This window comes from Ctenocephalides felis, unplaced genomic scaffold (assembly GCF_003426905.1).
Source record: "Ctenocephalides felis isolate EL2017-DRISC unplaced genomic scaffold, ASM342690v1 CF-g0.4_SCAFFOLD_01886, whole genome shotgun sequence".
NCBI lineage: Eukaryota > Metazoa > Arthropoda > Insecta > Siphonaptera > Pulicidae > Ctenocephalides > Ctenocephalides felis.
In genome coordinates, this window is record NW_020538040.1 from 28,282,871 (window position 1) to 28,306,026 (window position 23,156).

General features: G+C 30.0%; 1 protein-coding gene across 1 annotated transcript in view; it reads right to left on the reverse strand.

Moving 5' to 3' along the window:
• The window catches only part of LOC113374828, a 309,572-nt gene that overhangs the window by 59,414 nt on the left and 227,002 nt on the right, over positions 1-23,156 (reverse strand). Inside the window, exons 3-4 of the mRNA XM_026614793.1 lie at positions 10,650-10,919; positions 3,369-3,550 (exon numbers count right to left, since the gene is read on the reverse strand). Coding sequence (XP_026470578.1) covers positions 3,369-3,550; positions 10,650-10,919 — 452 coding nt within the window. The remainder of the gene's footprint in view (positions 1-3,368; positions 3,551-10,649; positions 10,920-23,156) is intronic.

Here is a 23,156-nt window from a genome sequence, read left to right on the forward strand (position 1 = left end):
ATTATAAAACTAATAAATAGAAATGCAAATCCAATAATTTAAGCAAACGATAGCAAATTAGTGGACCTATCTTTTATTGTCCAGGACAAAGTCTGAGATTAATTCGCATTTTGCATACTATTAAAATAACAAAAAACTACATATCGAGCAGCCCAATGAACTATGGCTCAGACAGTGATCGAACCTAAACATTTTCAATTTTAAGGGGCACAACTCGTGTGAAATTTCGAAAAAAACTATTTTTGTTTTTTTTTATATTTCTGTAGATTTCACCTTGAAAAATAACATATTAAAATTTCAAATCGATATCTCAAATAGTTTTTGAGTTACAGCCATTTAAATAGTATATATATAGTATATAGTATATAGTATAACAATCATTTTATCTTTAAACGCGTTTTTCTCGAAACAGCATTTTCCGAATTTGCTGCAGTGATTACTCAAAAACGAATGATCCGATCACTATCATTTTTTTTACATGTTCTTTATATAGTTCTCCGTAAAATAAACTATCGATTTTTTGATCGGATCAAAAATAGAATTTTGGCAGTCCAAAAACGACCGAAATTTTGGGTAAAATTCGACTTTAAAAACGCAGTCATTTTGTCAATTTTTGATTTTTTTTCTTTATCGTAGTTCATTTTACAGACAGTATTATCTAGTATAACGAGATTTTTTTTTAAATTTCATCCACGTAGAAGGCCGGAATCACTGCAGCAGTGAAGGGCCTTTTTTTCGCGTCGTTGAAGATCGACGATAACTTAAAAAATATTTAATTTTTTTCTTCAAAACTATGTATTCTTAAAACATGTATAAATATATTCCTAAAATTTTGAAATGATTGATAAAGTAGTTTTTTTTAATATAAATTCCCAAAAATTTCCTTTTTTTAGGCGGTTACACTAGTTGTGCCTCTTAATTCGCATTTTGCATACTATTAAAATAACAAAAAACTACATATCAAGCAGCCCAATGAACTATGGTTCAGACAATGATCGAACCTAAACTTTTTCAATTTTAATTTTAATTCTCCATAAAATACCTTCAAAAATATTGTTAAAAAGCACAGGCCCACAAAAAAGTTGTCTAACATCAAAACTAAAACTCAGATTTAATCGAAACAAAATAGTACTTTAAGGTAGAGAAAAATTAAGGTTTTAAGTATCATGCAGAAGAATTACTAGATCGAATAATTTGCCGTTTTTTTAAAAAAAAATATTTTTTGCAATATGACTCCCAATTTTGACTTTAGATTAGTGTTGAGCGGTAAAAACTATATTGGCATACATACGTACTACATATGCCGCTTTTTTATTTTATGGACATGTGTGATCTATTTAGTTCCTAACACTTGTTAACAAAGTATAATTTGAATTACCATTAAGTATTTACCTAATTAATTAGATACAATAAATATTACTATAACCATGATACATAGTTAATGCATTGCAACATATAACAGCAATGCATGTCGTCCTTAAAATGAATAATACCGTGAGCAAGGGTTGTTAGATCATCTCGTAGCCATTATGGGCGTGTAACGGCTCTTACGTTTGACCTAATTGTTAATCTGGAAACCATAACAGAGATGATACCCTGGAGGAATCTGGATAGTAATTCCTAAAGTTTGTATTAATAGCGCGATGTAGAATAAGGTTTAATATGTATGCTATGTAACAGGGATATACAAGATTTTAGGAATAACCGATAAGAAATAATAAATAGATGTTTGCCTGAAGGTAGGTCTATGGTATAAAAGCACAAGAAACTAATGATTTCCTTCACTTCCCTTTTTTATTAATCCCATAACTGTTTTATTACCATTAATCACTTTTTTATACACTTTTACTCATTTTTCTAGCCAATCTTCTGCTTCCATATTTCTTCATATTTGATGGATACTTATAAATTTAATATAAATATAAATAAGATTGATTGGGTATCACGAATTATTGTTATCACTATGGATGATTATTATAAGCGATCAAAACTTAAAAGCCCTTTAAGCTGATCTGATGATTTGACTTAACTAACTTCATAGATGGCAACCCAAATAGTTGTTCTATCTCTATGTGATAATTTTTATTATTACAATTTTTGTAATTTTATTGATGAAGCAATGCTGGGTAAGGACTATTTTTACTAGGAAACATATTGCTGTCTATATATTCAATTGAAAACTACTGATTGACATTATGCTGCCTCAGGTATCGAACCTGGGACCAAAGATTAAAATCCCGTAACTTTATCCACTATTTCACTAGGGAATTCTAATTGTACAAAGCTATTTGAAATTAATTTAAAACAAAATATCATTATTTGTGAGATAGCGACGGGTATAATGTGATCTATACATCATTCTGTTGAACTAAAATTAAATGATAGAATAAATTTATCATTTCTTGAGATAATTGAATAATTGATTATCTCTGATTAGATTGAAGGAGTACAAGATTAAAGTAATTAATAAGTTAATAATTAATTAATAGTTAAAAATAGTGAATCAGATTAATTTACAGGTATAATAATTTAGAACGTTTTCTAAAAACCGAATTTTACATAGACATTTTATAAAAAAGTTACTAAATTAAATTTTTATGTGTTTGTTATTTTTTAATACTCTATTGAGTTGAAAATAAATTCGTTACATAGAAATTTTACGAAATTATACAGTTTTGAGAAAAATAATTAAAATGTTAAATTGGCAAGCAAAACATATAATATAAATGGATAAGAAAATGATTAGCTATATTTTTTCATGTTGCTCTATGGAATTTGAGATAGATTTAATATAGATTTTATTTTATTGAAAAAAATATATGCGCTACAAAAAATACGTGATAGATATTTGTAAAAACAAGTCTGTCATCACTTTAAATTTAGTTTCATAGTTTCTTGCATAATTTCAGTTTGACGCAACTTTTTTCCTACATAGTAAGTTGATAAATATCCACATTCCTCAGTTAACATTTGACTTCCAAAAAAACAAAGGTGATCGTTATTGATTCGAAGACCTCCTAATGCCTACCCCTGTTTTATATTCTATATTCGATGCTCTATACGGAGACCTTATTATATACCCGCCCCGAGTAATAGACATACGAAATTCCTCTACGAAACTTCAGAACTTCTTTTTGATATATCGGCACTGTTCGCGTGTGACTGAACTAAAACTCAGATTACTAAAATCTCCGAGAAAATTAAACTATGGCATATTCAGTCTCAGAAACGATGCATACTTTATTAACGAAAAAAACTGAATTGGTGCAGATAACTTGAACGCGGTTCCGAAAGCATTTCGAAGGATGAGAATAATTTGGCTTCACCTTTTTCTTATGATTTTTTCTATTAAAAAAGTAAGTACTGACCTTTGGTAATTTTGATGTTGTGCATTAACAAGTGGTGTCGCAGTTGGGTTGGTCGCATTGGCCATAGCCGCCGCATTGGCAGCCCTGTGAGACGATTGGAGTCGCGCCATTTGTGCACCAAATACTCCATAACCGAAACCGTAAATTTCATCTTCTTCTTTATCACTTAAGCAACTTGATGGCTGAAAATAGAAGCATATGTTAAAATCATTCACAAGATTACAAAAAGTACATATTAAAACAGTAATATTATTTCATTTCGTCAGCAAACAGTGCATTATAAAATATATTTATATTATATATATATATATATATATATATATATATAAACAAAAAAATAAAATTGTCTTTATAAAACTTATGTATTCGGTAATCATAATAAGCTGCATGAAACAAAAATCACATTCCCCATATTGCAAATAGAGTCAACAGAAAATAGAGTACCTTGCACAACGGTTTTCTAACGAATAAAATACAAGACTTATATTTTCAACTTCAAATAATAAATTGGAAATAAAATTTATTATATTTTCAACAGCACAAACATAAAATTGGAACTCAGCAAGTCAAAATTTATACGTACATAGAATGCAAAAACACAGAGAAACGCTTTTATGAATGCGGTGAATTTATATCGAACATTGAGAAGAGATAGTCGACGGGCTAGGAGAGCAATTGGCATTTTGTCCTTTAAAAAATTTTTTTTTAAGTTGTTACTTATACTGCTCTGGACACTCAATTATCCTGCCGTACTCAGATATTGCAGATTTTTTTTTTAAATAAATAAAAACCCTAAAAAGTATTTCTAAAATAATTCAATAAGCAAATTTGCGGTAAAAACATTTGAACCAAATTTTTTTATGTGATTATTAAATTATATAATATATGCTCACATATTATAAATAAATGAATATATAACTCTTCTGAAGGCTTGTATGTCATTGAACTGGTCCTAAATAGCTACCCAAATTTCGATAAAACTTTGTGTTTGTCCAAGTAATACTAGTGATATTGCTGATAATCAACAAAAAATAGTAATCATGTAGTAATAATGCAATAAAACAACCTACCATTGGCTTTGAAAAAAAAAAGTTCTAGAAATATCTATTTATTTAAAATTTGCATTTGAATGGTGATACATATTAAATTATACATACAGAAATTGCAATGTTAGCGTTTTTATTACAAAAATATAATTCTTTTCTAAATAACGCTATGCATCAAATATAGGTGATAGTTTAGAAATAAAATTTAAAAATAATAAAACATTCAATCATTTATAATTTGTATTTAAATGCTGATATGTATTGAATTTTGCTTAAGAAAAATTTAATGTCAGAATTATTATTGTTTAAAAATCAAAATAAATCAGTAATGCAATAAAGATAAATTCATAAGATTGCTTAATTTAATATCACATATTTTCTTTGAAATTTCATATAATTTTTCACTACTATACAAGAGAGATTAATTATTGATCGTGCTTTAACAAGTCTGGCTCGTGATAAGATTTTTGTTCAAAATTGAATATGACAAGCCAGGATCGTGAGTAGATTGTTAGACCAAACATAGATAAAACGATTTGTGAATTTAAAATATGTACTGGTCAGCGATGTCGTAGAAAAGTATGTATATCTGAAGTATTTACCCTCGATCATCAGCTTAAGAAGCATTAAGGCCTAACACTTGAGCCCCATTTTCGTCGAAGTAAATGATGCAGGAAAGGGTTTATCTATATTACGTATGACATTATGGTATTATTTTGAAGCATTTTGAGCTATATCCACTTCGATTAAAAATTTAAAAAATAAATTAATAATGAACAATATTTTCCTTATTAGTCTGTTATTACTACTGACCATAAGAAAGTTATATCAACGAAAATGTCTAAAATAATTATTACTCTATATGAGTCTACAAACATTTACCAGCTCTCCATCGAATAGCTATGAAAATAGCTAAAAAACTTCCTTAAACTGTTTGAACGCTAACGGTGAACGCAATAAAAGCAACAAATAACAGTAAACGAAAGGCACTAAATTGAAATTACGATCCAATGAACATTCTGGGAGAGCAACTGTACGCGATCTGTCGTTTTATTCGCCACTTTAAATAGTCCCTATAAATTTAAACGCATGGCGACGTATTAAAGAATACGTACGTGTCCGCTGAGAGCAGAATATTCGCAGCCGGATGCGAGATGCGATACGGTGCGTAAAACTGCGATTAACATCCTAAGCGTTTGCAAAATGATCAAATGGAAACGTCATAAACTTTTATGTCCATTGTACACACTCGAACAACAAATTGACACATAGCACTTAAATTTTATTATTACTATTGAGGAAAAGTTTACGGTAGGTGACGATACAACCGGATAGTCTGACTGAAAAAAAACAGACTCAAAATGGTATAAAATGACACAGTTGCGGATGTATATTATGTAACAATTTTAAATAAATTTACGGAATCAGTGACAAAGTATGCGCCAGCGGTGGCAATATCGGTTAGAACGTGGGCTAGCACCAACTAGTCCCAGGTTCGGTGGTTCGATTCCCGCTACCGCCGAGCCTGACATCAGGCAACTTTGATGTCAAATTTCCACTTGAGGTTATAGATCTCAAATATAGCCTTAAGTGAAAATCGCCTCTCGTGGGTATAGTTGCATATATAATAAAAATGTCAACAAATACTTCGAGTATAAATAACTAGTCATAACTGGACTGGACGACTACTGGGCTGCCATCCATTCAAGATTCATATAATAAGAAAAGTCAAAACAATTACTGAATGCCCTACGAGTGTGACAGATTGTAATTAAAATAAAAAAGTGACAAAGTATGACTACACTCTAGAATGAAGAACACCTCACTGAAGTGAACTGAAGTGAATAAAAATATTTTTGTACGACTACATGGGAAACAGAGATCCTGGTTTCGATACTACTTCGAAGAGCCTGGTGTCAAGTCGTAGGTACATCCATTTTCACTTGAAAATACGGATAGCAATATATCTCTAAATAAAAATAGCGCTCATCTAACATTGCTGCACCAATAAATCATTTGCCCTAGTACAGAAATTGTAATAATAAAAATTATCACATAGAGATGAGAAAACTATTTGGTTTGCCATAGGTAAAACCGACGTAGTATCAAGTCAAATTAGCCCAACAGCTTATAGACTCAAAAGTTCTGATTGCTGTTCAAAACAATGAAAAACTAGTTTATATTTTAATAGCATATATTCCTTACAAAAATATTTTGAATGAATCTAATTGCTAAAAATAACCATCAAACTGGGCGCACAGTTTGTGTCGTCAGAATCAAGGTAAAATGTTGTTTTTGAAAAATGCCTCATTAAACTAATTATTTTATACCAATATAGCCTCAAAATATTCTAAATATCTTGCAATTTGAAAATACTTATTTCATTTTTCAAAAATTGCAATCTAAATTGCCTATGGCCAGATTTATTATATGTATGACAAGTGCGCTCGTCGATACACAAAATTCTGCAACTTTTCCATGACGATTATATTCGTCAAACACAATTAACCTGGTTAAATAGTACTTATATTTTTTATAATTGTTACTAATAAGTTAGGCAGTCATCAAGGAGTCACATTTTTTTATGAAAATTTGTAAGGATACCGTTACTGAAGAATAAGATAAGATTTAAAAGTTTTTTCCAGCATATTTGAGTAAAAACAAAAGTATTTTTATATACCATTTATAAGTTTTTGATTTCGTACAAAATAAAATAAATAATCATATGTTAAGAGAAGAGCTCCCCTGTGGCTGTGATGGAAATGGTTAGAGCTATGAGCTTCCAGTCAAAAGTTCCTGATGCCAAGCAGTAGTGACATCGATTTTGACTTAAAAATATAAATAGAAATATGTTTCCAATAAAAAGCCATAAGCAAAGAGTTATTTTGGTAACTAATTCACCAAAACCAACAATTAGGTTGCTATCTAAAGCCATGTTATAACAAAATCATCACAAGCTCATAGGCCTATTAGGTTTTGATTGTTGTTAATAATATATAAATATAATATTTTAAGGAAAGTCAAGCCATTATCATAATTAGTTTAATTCTGTACATTCTTTTTCATTTCTCCTTTTATCATCAACAAAATATCTCAATGGTGGCTTTAGAGCGTTAAATTATTTCATTTAATAACTTCATAACCTAATTTACAATAATCCAAACTGGCAACTTTGATGAAACTATGATCAATTTCCCTGGAACCCATCTCGCATTGAATGAAATCACGTCTCTCGGTTGCGTTTCCTCACAAAAGCAATCAGTTAGTTGCTGAACTAAAGACGCGCGTCTCTGCCGCCTGAATGGAAGATCTACTCGTACATGAGGCGGCGTCGTAAGAACGCAAAACTAAAAGTACTGAAACATTTCAAGTTTTGTGCACACGACCGCATTTCGAGTTTCGAAAACTAGTTATCTCATTACTGTTTCACGATTATCAGCGCGGCAATCAATTAATCAGGAGCTCCGTCAAAAGTTCAAAATGATCAAGTTTCTTGTACGAGGATGCTATTCGCTTCAAGCGCGATGTAACTCGAGAATTGCGCCAGTAGTGTTAGGTATTGAGCTTTTATTGGCGAATTACAGATATTTCACAAGCCATACAATAATTAAATGAATTGAGCAACATTTAATAAAAAGAAGGTAACTACATCTCGAATACTGTTTTTATCAATTCCAGAATCGAGTCAATATTTTAAGAAGTAATACCAAAGTACAAAATTCAAAAAAAAATCTGATTTGTACCGCTCGCAGTAACTTACTCAAACACATATAGTAAATTTAATTTCTTGTATCTAACTTCCAACCAGTAGTCGAAATACTGAAATAACTCAAAATAAAAATTCCTTCAATAAGAATGTACGACAGTTTCATTTTTTCAATCTATTTCATTCTCAAGGTGTAACACTGTAAGATTGTTAAACTTCTAAAAATAGTAAGTAATTTCAGAAGGAAAATTTTAGATTTACCGCACTTCGTGCCAGTAATACACCGCCGGAGGCATAGATCTTATTGCCGGGGCAAAATTGCTTTAAGGCGTTCCACAAGCTCTTATTGCTAGACCTATATATAATGTACGTGAGATACTTTCCAATCTTATAAAGTCCGCCGTAAGATCTATTTTATAGAGAATCATACAAGTAATCGATCGTGCAATGTACGCCGCAAACACTGAAACTTTTATTATTGGTCAGAAGTGGGATTTAGCTTGTCTTCTGCACCAGATATCGGTTAAAGGTAATTTAAAGAAAGCAAGTTTAAAGAGGTTTGAAAATTGAAAATAAGAAATAAAGTAGCGATAGGTAAGTTGGAAATAAACTTTTACTTAAAGATTACAAAAAATGTTCGAGAGGTACATAGTAAAGTTATCATATCATAAGAATATTATTAAATTTTAAAGTTTATGACAATAGTAAGTAAGTACTTCATTAAAGAGAAGCAAAAATATTACATATTGTGTATTGATTTAATACTTTTTACTGTAAGCAATAAAATCTTTGTTTTATATCGCAAACTGCAAATTTCATTAGGCGAGCTATGGGCTAGATGTAACGGGGGTAACAGGTAATATAAAATTGTACTATCATAAAATTTCGGTTTGCATTATTATCAACTAAATTTTATATATCTTATTTTGTCATAAATTTATCAGTTGTTGAGATTGTGCAACAATTGTTGTGATTGCTAAATTGTTTAAGTAGTTATCTAGATATAAAAAAATTACATCTGGGCTTAGTTTAAACAAAAATCATGGGGTCAGTTGTACCATGCTTGAATTATATACAATTTCAAGTAACAAAAATATTGGAATTTATAGTTTGTAATATGTGGGCAGATGTAAATTGTGTTATAAGTGACACTATCCTTTGTTTGCCTTAAGATAATAATTGTAGTTGACGTTGATTTATGATGAAAATTTATATAATAGGAGTAATTATATATTTTATTTGTATTATTAAAGTTTGCATAGAATTATGAAGTATCACTTAAAAATATTGCTTTAAAATAGAGTTAGAAATAAGTAAATTTTCTTAAAATTAAATAAAGAATAAATTATCCGAAACATTATTAACTTCCCGAAGGAGAAGTTTATGTTTTCATAAAAAAATCCGAATTGCTAATTTTATGTTTTCTCGACGTTTCATGCCATTCTGAATCGAATGAGACCAAATTTGGAAAAAGTATGTGTATGTGTGTGTGTGTGTGTGTGTGTGAACAGATTTTTTGCCGTAAATCGACGTTTTCTCAAAAACGGCTGGACCGATTTCGAAAATTTAAAAGCCATTCTATGTATCTCGATGAGGACTAGCATTTCTAACTTTTGTACGACGATCGGCCGAGCCGTTTCTTTGTAAGTCGCAGAAAAGTAAAAAAAATTTCGTCCAAAATTTGAGAAAATCAGTAGTTTTTTGATGTTTGTTAAAATTAAAATTAGATGATCTACTTGGTATAACAAGTAGATAGTACTTGGTCTTAATCAACATACTAAAACATTAAAGTCCTGCGGAAACTGGCTCAAATATACAAATTGTTGATTTTTGAAAATTTGCATTTAGAAAATAATCCGAGTTAACATGTTCATTTGTTTTTAATAATGGGTAAAATATCCACTCGGAATACTTTTAATCACTTATAAATTGATTTATTTTTTATTGATTAAGTAGATTATTTAAACATATCGGTAATATCGGGAAGTTCATGTAACTCGCTTCAAGGCTAAATACCAAACCAACTAGTTGTCGCTTTTTTATTGTTACTACTTGTATTGATAAATGCTACAACTAGCTAAGGTAAGTTGAAACACCGCACTTCTAGAAAATGATTAATTGTGAAATAATGAGCAACAGTGATGAGCAACTTTTTGACTTCATATGGTAAAGCAATAGTTAGAGCAACTATGCATCTTTATTTTGTAGAAATATAAACAATGATCTTGATTTCAAGATATATTTGTTTAAAAAATCTGTTACAACCAGCCCCTAGCTGCCCTAAATTTTTTCAAGAACATTTTTATATTTAATTGACAACTTTCTGAATCAATATTATGCTTAGATATCAATGTTGAACGACGTGAGTTGTTGACTAAATACTAAACAAAACTAGAAAAATACATTACAAATAAAGATTACACGAAACAGAATACACAATGAATTTTACTTTAACTTCCACAAAATAATACTTGCAAGCAGACAACAGAACACAACAGCAAACGTAACAATTCTGAATCAGTAACTCACCGAATATTTCCCGGGAACGTAGATCGGCTGCGAATGCGATGTGGTGAGAGAGCCTCCGGCTGCTGAGCTTCCGGGCCTTCGTTGAGAGCCGGGCGGTGAGCTCGGACTCGCGGGAGGACTCGTCCTGTAGACAGGGTCGAGCGTGTGCCCCGTGCTGGCGACCTCGACGCGCCGTAACTCTTCGAGCGCCAAAAGCACGTCGGAATAACGTGCCGAGAGCAGGTCGGCGTAGCAGCCGGCAAGACCTTCGAGGTACCCACGAGAGCCGTCCTGGGGGAGGAAAAGAATCGTGAAATAAGAGGATTGAGAAATGAAATGATTATGATTTTGAATCTCTATATATATTTCATTTATACATATATGAGAAACGTCTCATTTTTTAGTTTCTTATATATTATTTTTGAGAAAACGTAGTCAATGATTTTAAGCCACAGAATGACAGACTATATCAGACATAAGAAATTATATATACAAACATTTCGAGTCTATTGCTATAAGTTTTAATGTGAAGACATTTAGAAAACTTAAAAAAATCAAGGAATTGATTCTGCCGTAACATAGACCAATGTTATAGCAAGACTATGCTATGCAGCAGTTTTCATACAAAATGGTACTAAATTCTGCCAAAAGCATTTTATTGAATATTTTTCTGATATAATTTATAACAACATAAATCTTTCTTTTTTTTGTTTTTCTTCAAATTTTATTTGGCCTCGTTCACTCTAAGCATTTAGCCACCTGCAACATTTTTATTAATTTACATTCTAATTTTTATACCATTTTCAATTTTTATATATATTCTATTCTATATTCTTCTTATTTTGCTTCAATTCTTGCTCTTTTTTCAAATTTTTATTCTTATTCAACTTTTAGCTTCATTCCATTTATTTCTTCATTCTTCTTTTAATTTCAGCTCAGTTCCAATATTTCTCTTCTTACTTCTAATACAATTAAGCTATTCGAACTCTGTTATTTCTATTTTTCTTAATTTTTATTCAAATTCTACTTAACAATACAATTTTTATTTGATTTTAAATTAACTATACATATTTTTTTCCTATATTCTAAGTCAATGACAGGATTTGATCCGAAGAACCCTGTCGTGTGAATCGAACACGCTACCAAGTGAGCTATGCTCGCCATTTCGCCATTCTGCCGTAACATAGACCAATGTTATAGCAAGGCTATGTTATGCAGCAGTTTTCATAGAAAATGGTACTAAAATCTGCTAAAAGCCATGTGGTAGCTGCGCAGTCAGATTAGATAAAAAACCTAACCTAGAAAACACAAATGTCAAAAAACGATGTTATCAGAACTGCATTTTTGTGATGTGCCTTAAAACCATATGAGTTAAATTGCATTTTAAGTATAAAACGCCGCATAGCACAGCAAATACCTGCCATTTGAACAGTACTTAGGACCATTTTGTGGTCTATTAATGCAAAATCGGCCCCTAATGATAGTTGCAAGTTAGAATCATTATGATACATAAACTTTGTAATGTGCTTTAAAAACATACGAGTGAAATTGCATTGTATATGTAAAACGCCCAATCGCACTGTAAATACATGAGATTGTGACAGCATTTAGTACCATTTTGTATGAAAACTGCTACGTAACAGTCTTGTCACAACATTGATTTTTTTCACGGCAGAAGCCGCCCCTAATGATCATTGCAGATTAGAATCATTGTGATACATAAATAAAACGACAATATTTATTGACTTCAGAGCGCAGTATTTTTCTTTTTGTTCATCTTACCTTATACTCTCTGTGTAAATTTATAATAATGTACAGAATTGCTGTATTTTATGCAGTTAAACTATTTGAAATATTCGAGACATAACTATTACCAATAAGTTTATATTTTATTTTTAAATCAATACTTAATATACGCTGACGGGATTTTAACCCAATAATTGTTATCTATGAATCCGAGAGCAAAAAGTAGGAGCAGTGCCTAAACTAACCGAGACATATTGATACGGAACACTGTAGAGTTACGCATTGCGTTTCGTCTATTTTCCACAAACTTAATTAATTTTCAGAATTGAACCACTTTTCATAGGCCTATAGTATTTTAAATTGTTCGGTTTCTCTATCATCATGCAAAGTTTCATCAAAATACTAGAAGAGTGAACCTGAGGTTCTCTTTGTTAGTTGATTATTGAAAATAAATTAGTCAATTAATTTTAAGATTAATCATTCCCACATTAAACATGAGAAATTGGTACAATATAAATTGTAAAATTAATTGCTGTTATTATTAATATAAAACTACGCTGTATGAATTTTGTTTTGTGAACGAAAATATTCAATATTTGATTACATTAACATAACAATTGAAAAAATATTATTGTTAATCTATGCATTGTTATTCTATGCATTCTATTGTGTCAAAATAACTGAAAAAATGCTGCCAAAAATTTGTGTGATATAAAAAATCTTATAATAATTTATACAAAATTACTTTTGCATCACTATCATAAAAATAAGTCACTTTTCTGTACTTTAAAATGAAATAAAATTGCCAATAGTGATAAACTTCAAATTGATGAACAACAGGAATGCCAATCACCGCATCCAACAGCTAATTATTATATCGTAACCAGCTTTGATTCGTTATTCGAAATAAAGTCATAGTGGAAAAGGATCAGTTATCCTTCATTAATATCTTCATCGCTGATTCGTTCGAATCGGTGGACCATTCCTGAGCCTAGTAAAAAAGGCAAGTCCAACTGACCGGAATCAAAGTTGAGCTCGCAGGTCATTAGATAGTACTCATTAGGCGAATAGTGGCCGTTGAGAGCGTGCTAGTTAGTCAGATATCTGGCACCGGATAGAGCTCCGTTAATCAGGAAATGATGTTCGAAGCACGAATAAACGCTCCAACATCCGCGCAGCAAAAACCTAATCATTATAAACGAGGCGAAAACTTTCGGGACGTTTTGATGAATCCGAAAAGTCGATGTAGATACCAAAGTTTTTATCCCTTTTTGTTTCCCAGCGAGTTGATAAAGCAAAAGCTTGTGCGTTGTCGTTTTGCAGATTACCATTGCTCGAAAATGAATTAAAACGATCGACACGGATAGATTAGATCAAAATAAAAATATTGAGAGTTTATCGAAATTGGCACAAAACAGCTATTATAAAAATCACTTGCATATTTGACTAATGTATAATATGATGGTAAAGGTAGCAGTAAAGTAGATAGCATATTTTATATTATAGCAGTACAACATATTATTTGAACTAGATTTAACTAAATAAAATTTAATTTGGTGGCTCAAATAAAGGTATGAATAACAAATTTCATTAAATTTCATTAATTATCATATTAGGTAACAGTATAAAGTACTTTAATATTTGCAGCAATTATGCTTATATTTAATTTATTTTTGAATGATAAAAGAGTTAAAATTGGAAATTTGAGAAGTCATTTACTGGCTTTCTGAAAATATTCCAACGGTCCAAGAAAAATACTATTAAATTTTCATACCCAAAATTTTATTTCATATTTTTAACTTCCCGTAGGGTAAGTTATTGTAATGGGCCGAAAATCGGAATTGAAAATTTTTACATTTCTCGACGTTTTGAAGGTTTCTGAACGTTTTGGCATACCTCAGAAAAAATGGATGTGTGTGTGTGTGTGTGTGTGTGTGTATGTATGTATGGATACAAATTTTCGTCCACGTTTTCGGGCGCACGGATCAACCGATTTGAATGGTTTAAAAAACATTAGATTCCTATTAATAAGGAGAAGAGCTGATTAGTTTTTGGCAAAGACAGGTCCAGCAGTTACGGAGATAAGGAGCAAAGAGTGCAGAAAATAGAAATCGAGTTTTTGAGAGAACGGAGCATCCGATTTGAATGATGTCAAAAACATTCAATTAGTAATGATTGGGAGAAGGGGTTATTAGTTTTTCGCAAAGGCAGGCCCAGCCATTTCGGAGATACAGAGCTAAATGTACAAAAAATGGCAGTTTTTGAGAGAACTAAGCGTCCGATTCAATTGATTCAAAGAACTTTCTGCTTGTCTTAACAAAATAATTGATTTTGGAAAAAAAAAAATTGTACCATTTTTTTTTTTTTTATTTTTTGTATATCGAAAATAATTCAGATTATATTTTTAATTCTGACTATAGTTCTAATATACTTTAAACAAATAATTTCTCTGCAATTCAGTTTATATAATTCTTATAAATATTAGACAATGTTACAATATTTATAATAATCTATTTGAAAACATTCAATATTCCTCGAACATTTCGTTACGGTACGGGAAGTTCCAGCAATTTGCCTTAAGGCACGATGCCACCCACCCCACTAGTTTACTTTTTTGTTTAGTTTGAATACATTCGACCAAAACGTTTGAATACATTTTCCAACAAGATACACATAAAAAGTTAGTAAAAAATCTTGGAAGTCAACGATACAAAAATTTTGAATCTGCAAAAATTAATCTTGCAAAAATATAAGCACTTATGAATAATGTAAGATTTGCTATAAGAGACATCCGCTTAATGACCTGTGTGTATGAGTGTCCTCTAGAAACGACATTGATTGTTTCGACTTTTTCTAATATTTAGTTCTTCAGTAGTTTTTAATTTTTAAATAATACGATAATCTTAAAATATGTTGTGTAACAAATTCTTGAGCGTCTTGTTGGACGGCATTTCTGAAACATGTTGCTATCTATATTTGCTATATATTTAGTTGCTATATATTTCTCAGTACATTCTTGCATTGCATTAGACTTGCTTTCATAATATTAAAGAATTTAATTAGCAGTTTTTAGACTAAGGGACCGATTCTGCTGCATAAGAGACCAATGTTATGGCAAAGCTAAGTTATGAAGAACTTTCCATACAAATTCGTTCTAAATATTGACAAAAGCCATGTAGTTGCAGTGCAGTCAGGAAATTTTCTCAGGTTGTCAGATAGAAAACAAAACCTAGAAACGGCACAGAAGTAAAAAAAAACGATGTTAGATAATATGGTCTTTTTGACACAGCTTCATAACATACGAGTGACGTTGCAGTTTATGTGTAAAACGCCTGAATGCACAGCAAATACATGACATTTTGTCAGTATTCAGTATGATTCAGTAGCATAATGTCTGCAAGTTGGAGCGTAACATGGCCTTGCCATAACATTGGTCTGTTATGCAGCAGAAAAAAATATTTTACAAAATCCTTGCATTTTTCATTTTCTCCCCCAAGGTTCTAATAATAACTCTTCGCAACTCGGTCCAAAATGTATTTAGCGACTATATAAAAAATATCAATTTATAACCATTCCAAATCGTCGGAATTTGAGCGATAATTTTCTGGAAACAGTTCTCATGTGCAAATCATGTTTTATGTTCGGAACACGTCCCCATGTGGAGCGCTTTCGCACCCCAGCATCTCAGCAAACAGTCGGTTTCCTTCTTAGCAAGTAACGCGAATCCTTAATGTCCTTGTAACATAGTTGCATGGAATACCGTTGCTAAAACAAATTTATATTGGAGATGATTAATGAATCTTCATGAAATATAGTTTAAGTTGCCATTAATCCGGCCCCGCTAAACTAGTTCCGGAAGATATATCGTTGCAAGAGCCATGTGCCGCGCGAACTTTATGAACAAAAATACTATAAAGCGTCAAAATATTGGATGATTTACTGAAACTGTTAATTTACTATACCACAACGAGTTGTTAATGCAATTTAACATGAGAGACGTTTATATTCATGTTTGTTCTCGGTATGCAAAAACAAAGAAGGATGTATTGTAATAGAATACAAAAGACATGGGGATATATTATGAATCTCAGATTGTCGACTCAGTAATCCACTAAACTCAGAAAATAAACAAATTATGATAAATATTACATTCTCAAAGTAATTAATTAAGTGAATATAGTCAATTGCAAATCAATGATTATATCATTCAATTTTAGCAAGACACCATGCATTAGATGAAAATTTTTTACTAAACGAAAGTGACCCATGTTTATTAATTAGAAGTACCAAAGTTCGTATTTAGTTAGTTGTTATATCTTTGTATATTACACTTGATAATTTTAAATTACAAAAATAAAAGAAAATTGATTTAATTGAAGTAAGTCAAACGAATATTGGAGTTTACTAACTTCTAAGAAATAAAAAATCAAAGAATTTCATCACTAATAAAAATTAACAGATAATCACGGGTTAGGGCACTTAAAAAAGTTAAAATTTTACAACCAAGTCTGAAATGAATAAATGACACTAATAAGAAGAACCTCAGATTTACTTTTCTGGGATTTTGATGAAACTTCGTATGGGGATGAAGCTGATAGTCAAACCGAACACCTTGAAATATTATAGGCCTATGAAAAGCGGTTCAATTATAAAAATTAATTAAAGATTTAAAAAATCTGCTTTACGCAATGGAGAAAGTTAAAAATGATTGAATTCAAATTGCAATTAGCATATAATTTATTCTTCATTTTTTTTAAATCTATTTTTATGTTTATATGGTTAATATTATATTAAATATTTGTAATTATTAACTAATTGCATACGTAAATTTCGGGAATAAAAATTGATATATTTGAAACAAATCTGAAGTACATACATGAATACATCTGAGGTGCATCTGAATGAATGAAAAACGAACTGCAATTGCAATCAAAATATATTTTCTGTTATTATATTTTTGAAGTATTTGTTTCAAACCCTACAGTTGTAATTATTATCGATTATAGGACAAGTGTAAAAATTGCGATATAATAAAAAAATCTATTCAAATTTGCTAACGTTTGTAATTTACCAGAGTAACCGAGTATGATTGTGAAGTTAAAATACATAACAAAAAAATAAGGTATAAAAAAATATGATGAATTATGAAGAAACCAAAGAAAAATTGAATAGTTTTCAGAAAAAATGTGAAATAAAAAGTAGCACAACAATAATTGCAAATATTGATAAATAATTAAAACCTGATATTAATATGTTCATTATGTGCGCTTTCGATGTGCCAAAAAATTAAGCATAATTTCAAAACTAATTGTTTGTTTCAGTCTTATGACTTTTAATAAATACTGTTATGCATTATATAAAGTGCTGAATTACTAAAAAATCGAATAGAATAGTTTTCGTCCTTGCCAGACGCGTTATTCAGCTCAGTCTGCAAGGACCAATAACAATATAACTGATTCCTTGAATTGTATTACAGAAACATTTGTTCGGCGCCCGGAGTTAAGTAATTAGGTGGAGTGAAATGGTGCTAAGATTGCCCGAGTGCTGATTTCTTTACACAAAATTCGATGCTAAAGCTTTTCAGAGGATAACATAGCTATTACAAGGGACAGTTAATGTTTTGATCAAGAGAATCGAACAACACTTAACGAAATCGGAAGAGCAACTGTAAATTATAAATGAAAGTTTTGGACCTTCGGAAAACTTTTAAAGCAGTAAAAAGATTAAAAAATATTGATACATATTTTTGAATCACAATGTGCTTTTGAAAAACGATATTGATTAAAAATATTGTCAATCTATAATTAGGCATAAATAATAACGGTTGAGCCACAGTAAAAAAAAAAATAACGAGTTTTGAATGATTTATGAACTTTTGTTCGTCAACTCTGTCAATCAGAATTTAATGATTATTTTGAGTGATATGATGCTGCATAAAGTGATGTACAAATAAGTATACTTTTCAGTAATATAAATTAGTTTTTTTTTCGAATAATATTTAAATTATCATACTCATGAATTCACGTAGAATTAGATGTACTCATTTTAGAAAAAATAAATAAATATGAAGTATCATTAAATAGTAACAAATAAATATTTTACAATTAATACCTCTCGAATATTTTTTTAAATAAATCTTGATATAAGCATATTAATCAAAAACTAAGTATATCCAGAACAATTTTATCCGATATTTGATTAAAGTGATTTCAAATCGAACTTTACTGCATTAACAGAGAAAATTATTGCAGTTGGTGTTTAAGAAAATTTTAAAATTAACTTACTATTAATTAAATATACGGACATATATTATTATGGATATTGATAATGTAATGGTTAAGATCAAGGACTCATGTCGACGGGGTCGTGAGTTTGAAGACCGCTCTGGACAACCTGACATCGTGCAGTAGCGATGTCCATTTTCACTTGAAAATATAAATTAAAAATATATTTTCAATTCAAAAAAGCCAATTTAGAGCACTGCAGTGTAAAATGGCAATGAGAAATCTCCTACACTTTTCTTCCCTCAACCGAGTTAGAGTTTATCTCACAATCAGCTCACGGATTTGTTTTAAGGCAGTACTACTATTTTTATAAATATTATATGACATTTTAGAACTATCTAATTGAATAAGTACCAACAGTAATGTTTCTAAAATTAATGTATTCAATCGGTATATGCAATTTGTGAGAATTAACTTTAAAAAAATTGTCCTTTCGTTACACATCACACATTTTTATAAATTAGATTTTTTTTTAAATTATTGCAATTTCTATTCCGACGGATTACCGAATACTAATTGGGCGAATAGATTTCATATCTCATCTAAAAACTTTTTACCAATATTTCACTAAAAAGTTTCCAGCGTTTTTACAAAATAAAATCCCAATAGAATAATGAATAACGTTTCAATTTCGAGGCAAACTTTTCCAATACTTCACAAAGTAAAGCCATGAAGTTCTTTTAGAAACTCAAATCTTAAAACGTATTAGTTTTTAAATCGAGATCGAACTATTTTCCTTATATTATTTATTTAGAAGACTATGAGAAACTTTTGCTAGCTCTGCTCGAGAATAAAAACTAATGCAATTTTGTCCTATCCCGAAAAAGTGCGACGTCTATAAAACGTTAGAGTGTGGCATATGAACAAACTTTACAGACACATAATAACAGATATACGACGTGATAGCAGAAATTCTTGTCGTAAAATTCATGTCCGAAAGTTGCATGCGCCGTTAACATATTTTTTTGTTGAGCGAACGATGCCAATGCACTGCACTTCGTATCTAACAAATGATAACTGACTTTTGCATCAGTTCAATAAACCTGGACAAAAAGATTTCAAAGCACATTTCGGAAATTTCATTAGCATAGTAGATATAGCTATTTCAGTGTGAGTGACAGTTATTCAAAAGTATTCTTTATTTCTATTGGCGACATCTGCTTATACTCAATATTGACTTCATTCACAAATAGTTTGAACTAATAGAATCAATTCAACAGATTTGATCAAATTAATTAAGTCACTTTTAAAAACATTTTTTCATTATTTTTTAAATTCTTAATTCATAATTTTTTAATATTTTTTAAAGTTATTAAAAAAGACATTATATTATAGTCATAAAAGATAATATTTGACCATGGAAAGTAATTACCCTAAAAATTAAAGTTATTGAAAATTTTCATATATTCAATACTAAATCTTTATATTGTATTACTTACATTGTATATTTGGAGTGATTATCATATCACTTGTCTTGTTGAATGTCATATATTTATATAAATAAATTTATTATAAACATTATATGCAAATTGTCAATTCCCTAACAAAGTAATACTTTCTCCTTTTTAGGATTTCTTTAAATACCGTACATAAAATTACATGCAACTGAATATCACCTTGTAACAAGCTGAGATTTATTTTGAACCAACATTTTTAATCATTATTCATTATTATTAACATTTACATTCAAAAAGTGCAAAGCAGTTTTGCAGCAACAATTGAAAACTTGCATAAGCTGTCTAGTACATTGCAAAATGATATGAAAAACCAGAATAATAAATTTGGTTAAAAAATTAGTATTTTGACCACCAAATTTGTATTTTTGGAACAATTTATAAAATAAATCAGTAAAAATCTAAAGAAATAGAATATTAAAGCACACAAATCAGTAACAAAAGTTATTCGTGGTTGAGCTTTAATATGAGCTCCACCTTACTGAGACAAACTATCTGCAAACTATTTAAAATAATTTTAATGTTTTTGATCATTTTATAATTACATAATTTCTAATAAAGTTGGTGCGTGGCTAGATCGACTGGACTTGATTCAGAGATCCCGGGTTCGAACTCGATTCGAGGAGCCTGATGTCAAGCATTAATAACATCGCTTTTCACTTGGAAATATAAATAGCAATTTGTCTCAAATGAAAATAGCCTTCATCCGGCATTGAGTCATCGTCAGAATGTTCGCCCAATTACAGAAATTGTAATAATAAAATTTATCACAAAGATATGAGACAATTTTGGGTTGCCATCTGTAAAACCGACGGCTTATAGGACTCTTGAGTTCTGATTGCTGTTCAAAAACAATATAAAAAAAGTATATCCTACCTTTTCTGATAATGTCAATGATTCTAATGAAAACCACAAAAATTACATAAAATATATGCACGATTCTAAACAAAACCAGAAATCTGGTTACAAAACACGACATAATAAAACGACACGACATAATATTTGACATGATAAAACAAACATGCAACTAACCAATATACTATATTATAGAAAAAAAGTAATTTTCCATTGATACGTGGATCTTTATAAATCTAGTCATTTATTGTAATTTTTCAGAAATTACGTAATGAATGTAATTGACTTTAACTTTTATTGTAGTTCCTCAATATTCAGTTAGATTCTAGATTTTTAAGTATAGTCTTGTAAAATGCATAGATACTTAATAACATCTTGCATAAAATATTAAATCATCATGAAACATAAAACATTTTAAAAATAATCCAAATGTTATATTTGAAATTTATGTGTATGGCAGTATTCCTGAAGCAAAAACAACATATCGTTATTACAAGACATCACACTCCATTATAAATAAAAAATATCAAAAGCTAAGTCGAATATTAAAAACCCTATAAATACAAATGAAATCAATCCTAATAATAATATACGTCCTACATATTCCGTCGCCTTGGGGCATATCATTTTAGTTGAATTACATAACAACGAAAACAACTGAATAATTAATCTAGATTAATGAAAAGCCCTCGATGTAATTAGCAAAAGGAGTTTTCAAGAAACATGCACTTCCACCCTTTCCCAGATGTAGAAGTACGAGAGCTACCAAAGTTCCACTTCAGCCAAACTTTTCGTTGAACATTTGCGCAGCGTGTTACATACAACGTTCAGATGTAGCGATTTTATGAATCATTTCTAGGTGAAAAATCGTTCAATCTGAGAGATTTCACTTAGGAGATGATGATTCGATAAGTTTACGTGTTTATGTAAATATTTATTATATAAGAAGATAATTAAAATAAAATATCTTAAATCGGCAATCAGGGATTCACATAGATTGCAATTTATAGTTACATATTTGTTAATTATTTCGTATATTTTTGTATATTATTACAAACAAATCCAATGCCTTATTGAAGTAAAACTTCTTTAGGCGCGACTAGGGTGTATATCCGTACAAATGCAACGGAAGTGCGTTACGGCAAATAAGATAAGATAAGAGTCGAGTGCCAATGATTTGTTATTCGCTCTCGATCATATCATTTCTATACGGGTCGATTGTGATTAGTCGTCGCGTATGTGGATAAAGATCTGTCGTTGTATGCGTACCGGTTTCGACGTTGTATGCGTACCGATACCAACAAGAAAATCGGCATAGATAAATAAACATTTTAAAATTACATCGTAGTACAAATCTTGATTTAATGAAAAATGCCTGAATCAGAAGAATATTTTACCCTGTTCGTTGAAAATAATAAAACAAATTAAACATTTGTACTAAACGTAAGTTTATTGATTAGAAATTATTTCTATATTATTCGTAGTTTCTATAAATCTTTGAAGTTATTAAAATGGAAAATATTTTTTAGGCAAGACAGATATTACAGCTTTTCAAAGAACAAGATTATATCGCAAACAAAAAAGTAAAAAAAATACAAGCAGCCAATTAATGTATGATAATTTTAATTACATGAAGTTCCTCAAACACAATTACATGATGAGTAATGTTGCAAAAACGATATTTGTTTAGGCGTTGTTTAATATAATCCACTGTGTGAATGAATATTATAGAATTTATAAATCAGCAATTACTTCATTTCTCTAATGAAGGTTCGTTTCTAAATGCTAATTACAATGGCAAACCGATCATGTCATATTTGAAGTATGACTTTAATTACATTATTGTTTCTAAATATTATACATATTTTTAATGCCATTATAAATATATCATTTATAATTTATCATTACATAAATATGTGTAATGGTTGACACTATTAAATATGCTTCTGACTATTTTTTATTTTTTTATTACTATTATTGAACAGTGATCAAAACTGAAGCTGATAGAACTGAAGGGTTCTATAGGCTGTTGTGATGATTATTAACCACGCCGTTATTTTATAGATGGCAACTCAAAGAGTTGTCCCATCTCTAATTGATAAATTTTATTATTGTAATTTCTATAAAAGTGATGAATTTTTATTGTTGCTTAAATGTTGGGTAAAGGCTATTTTCACTTGGAAACTAAT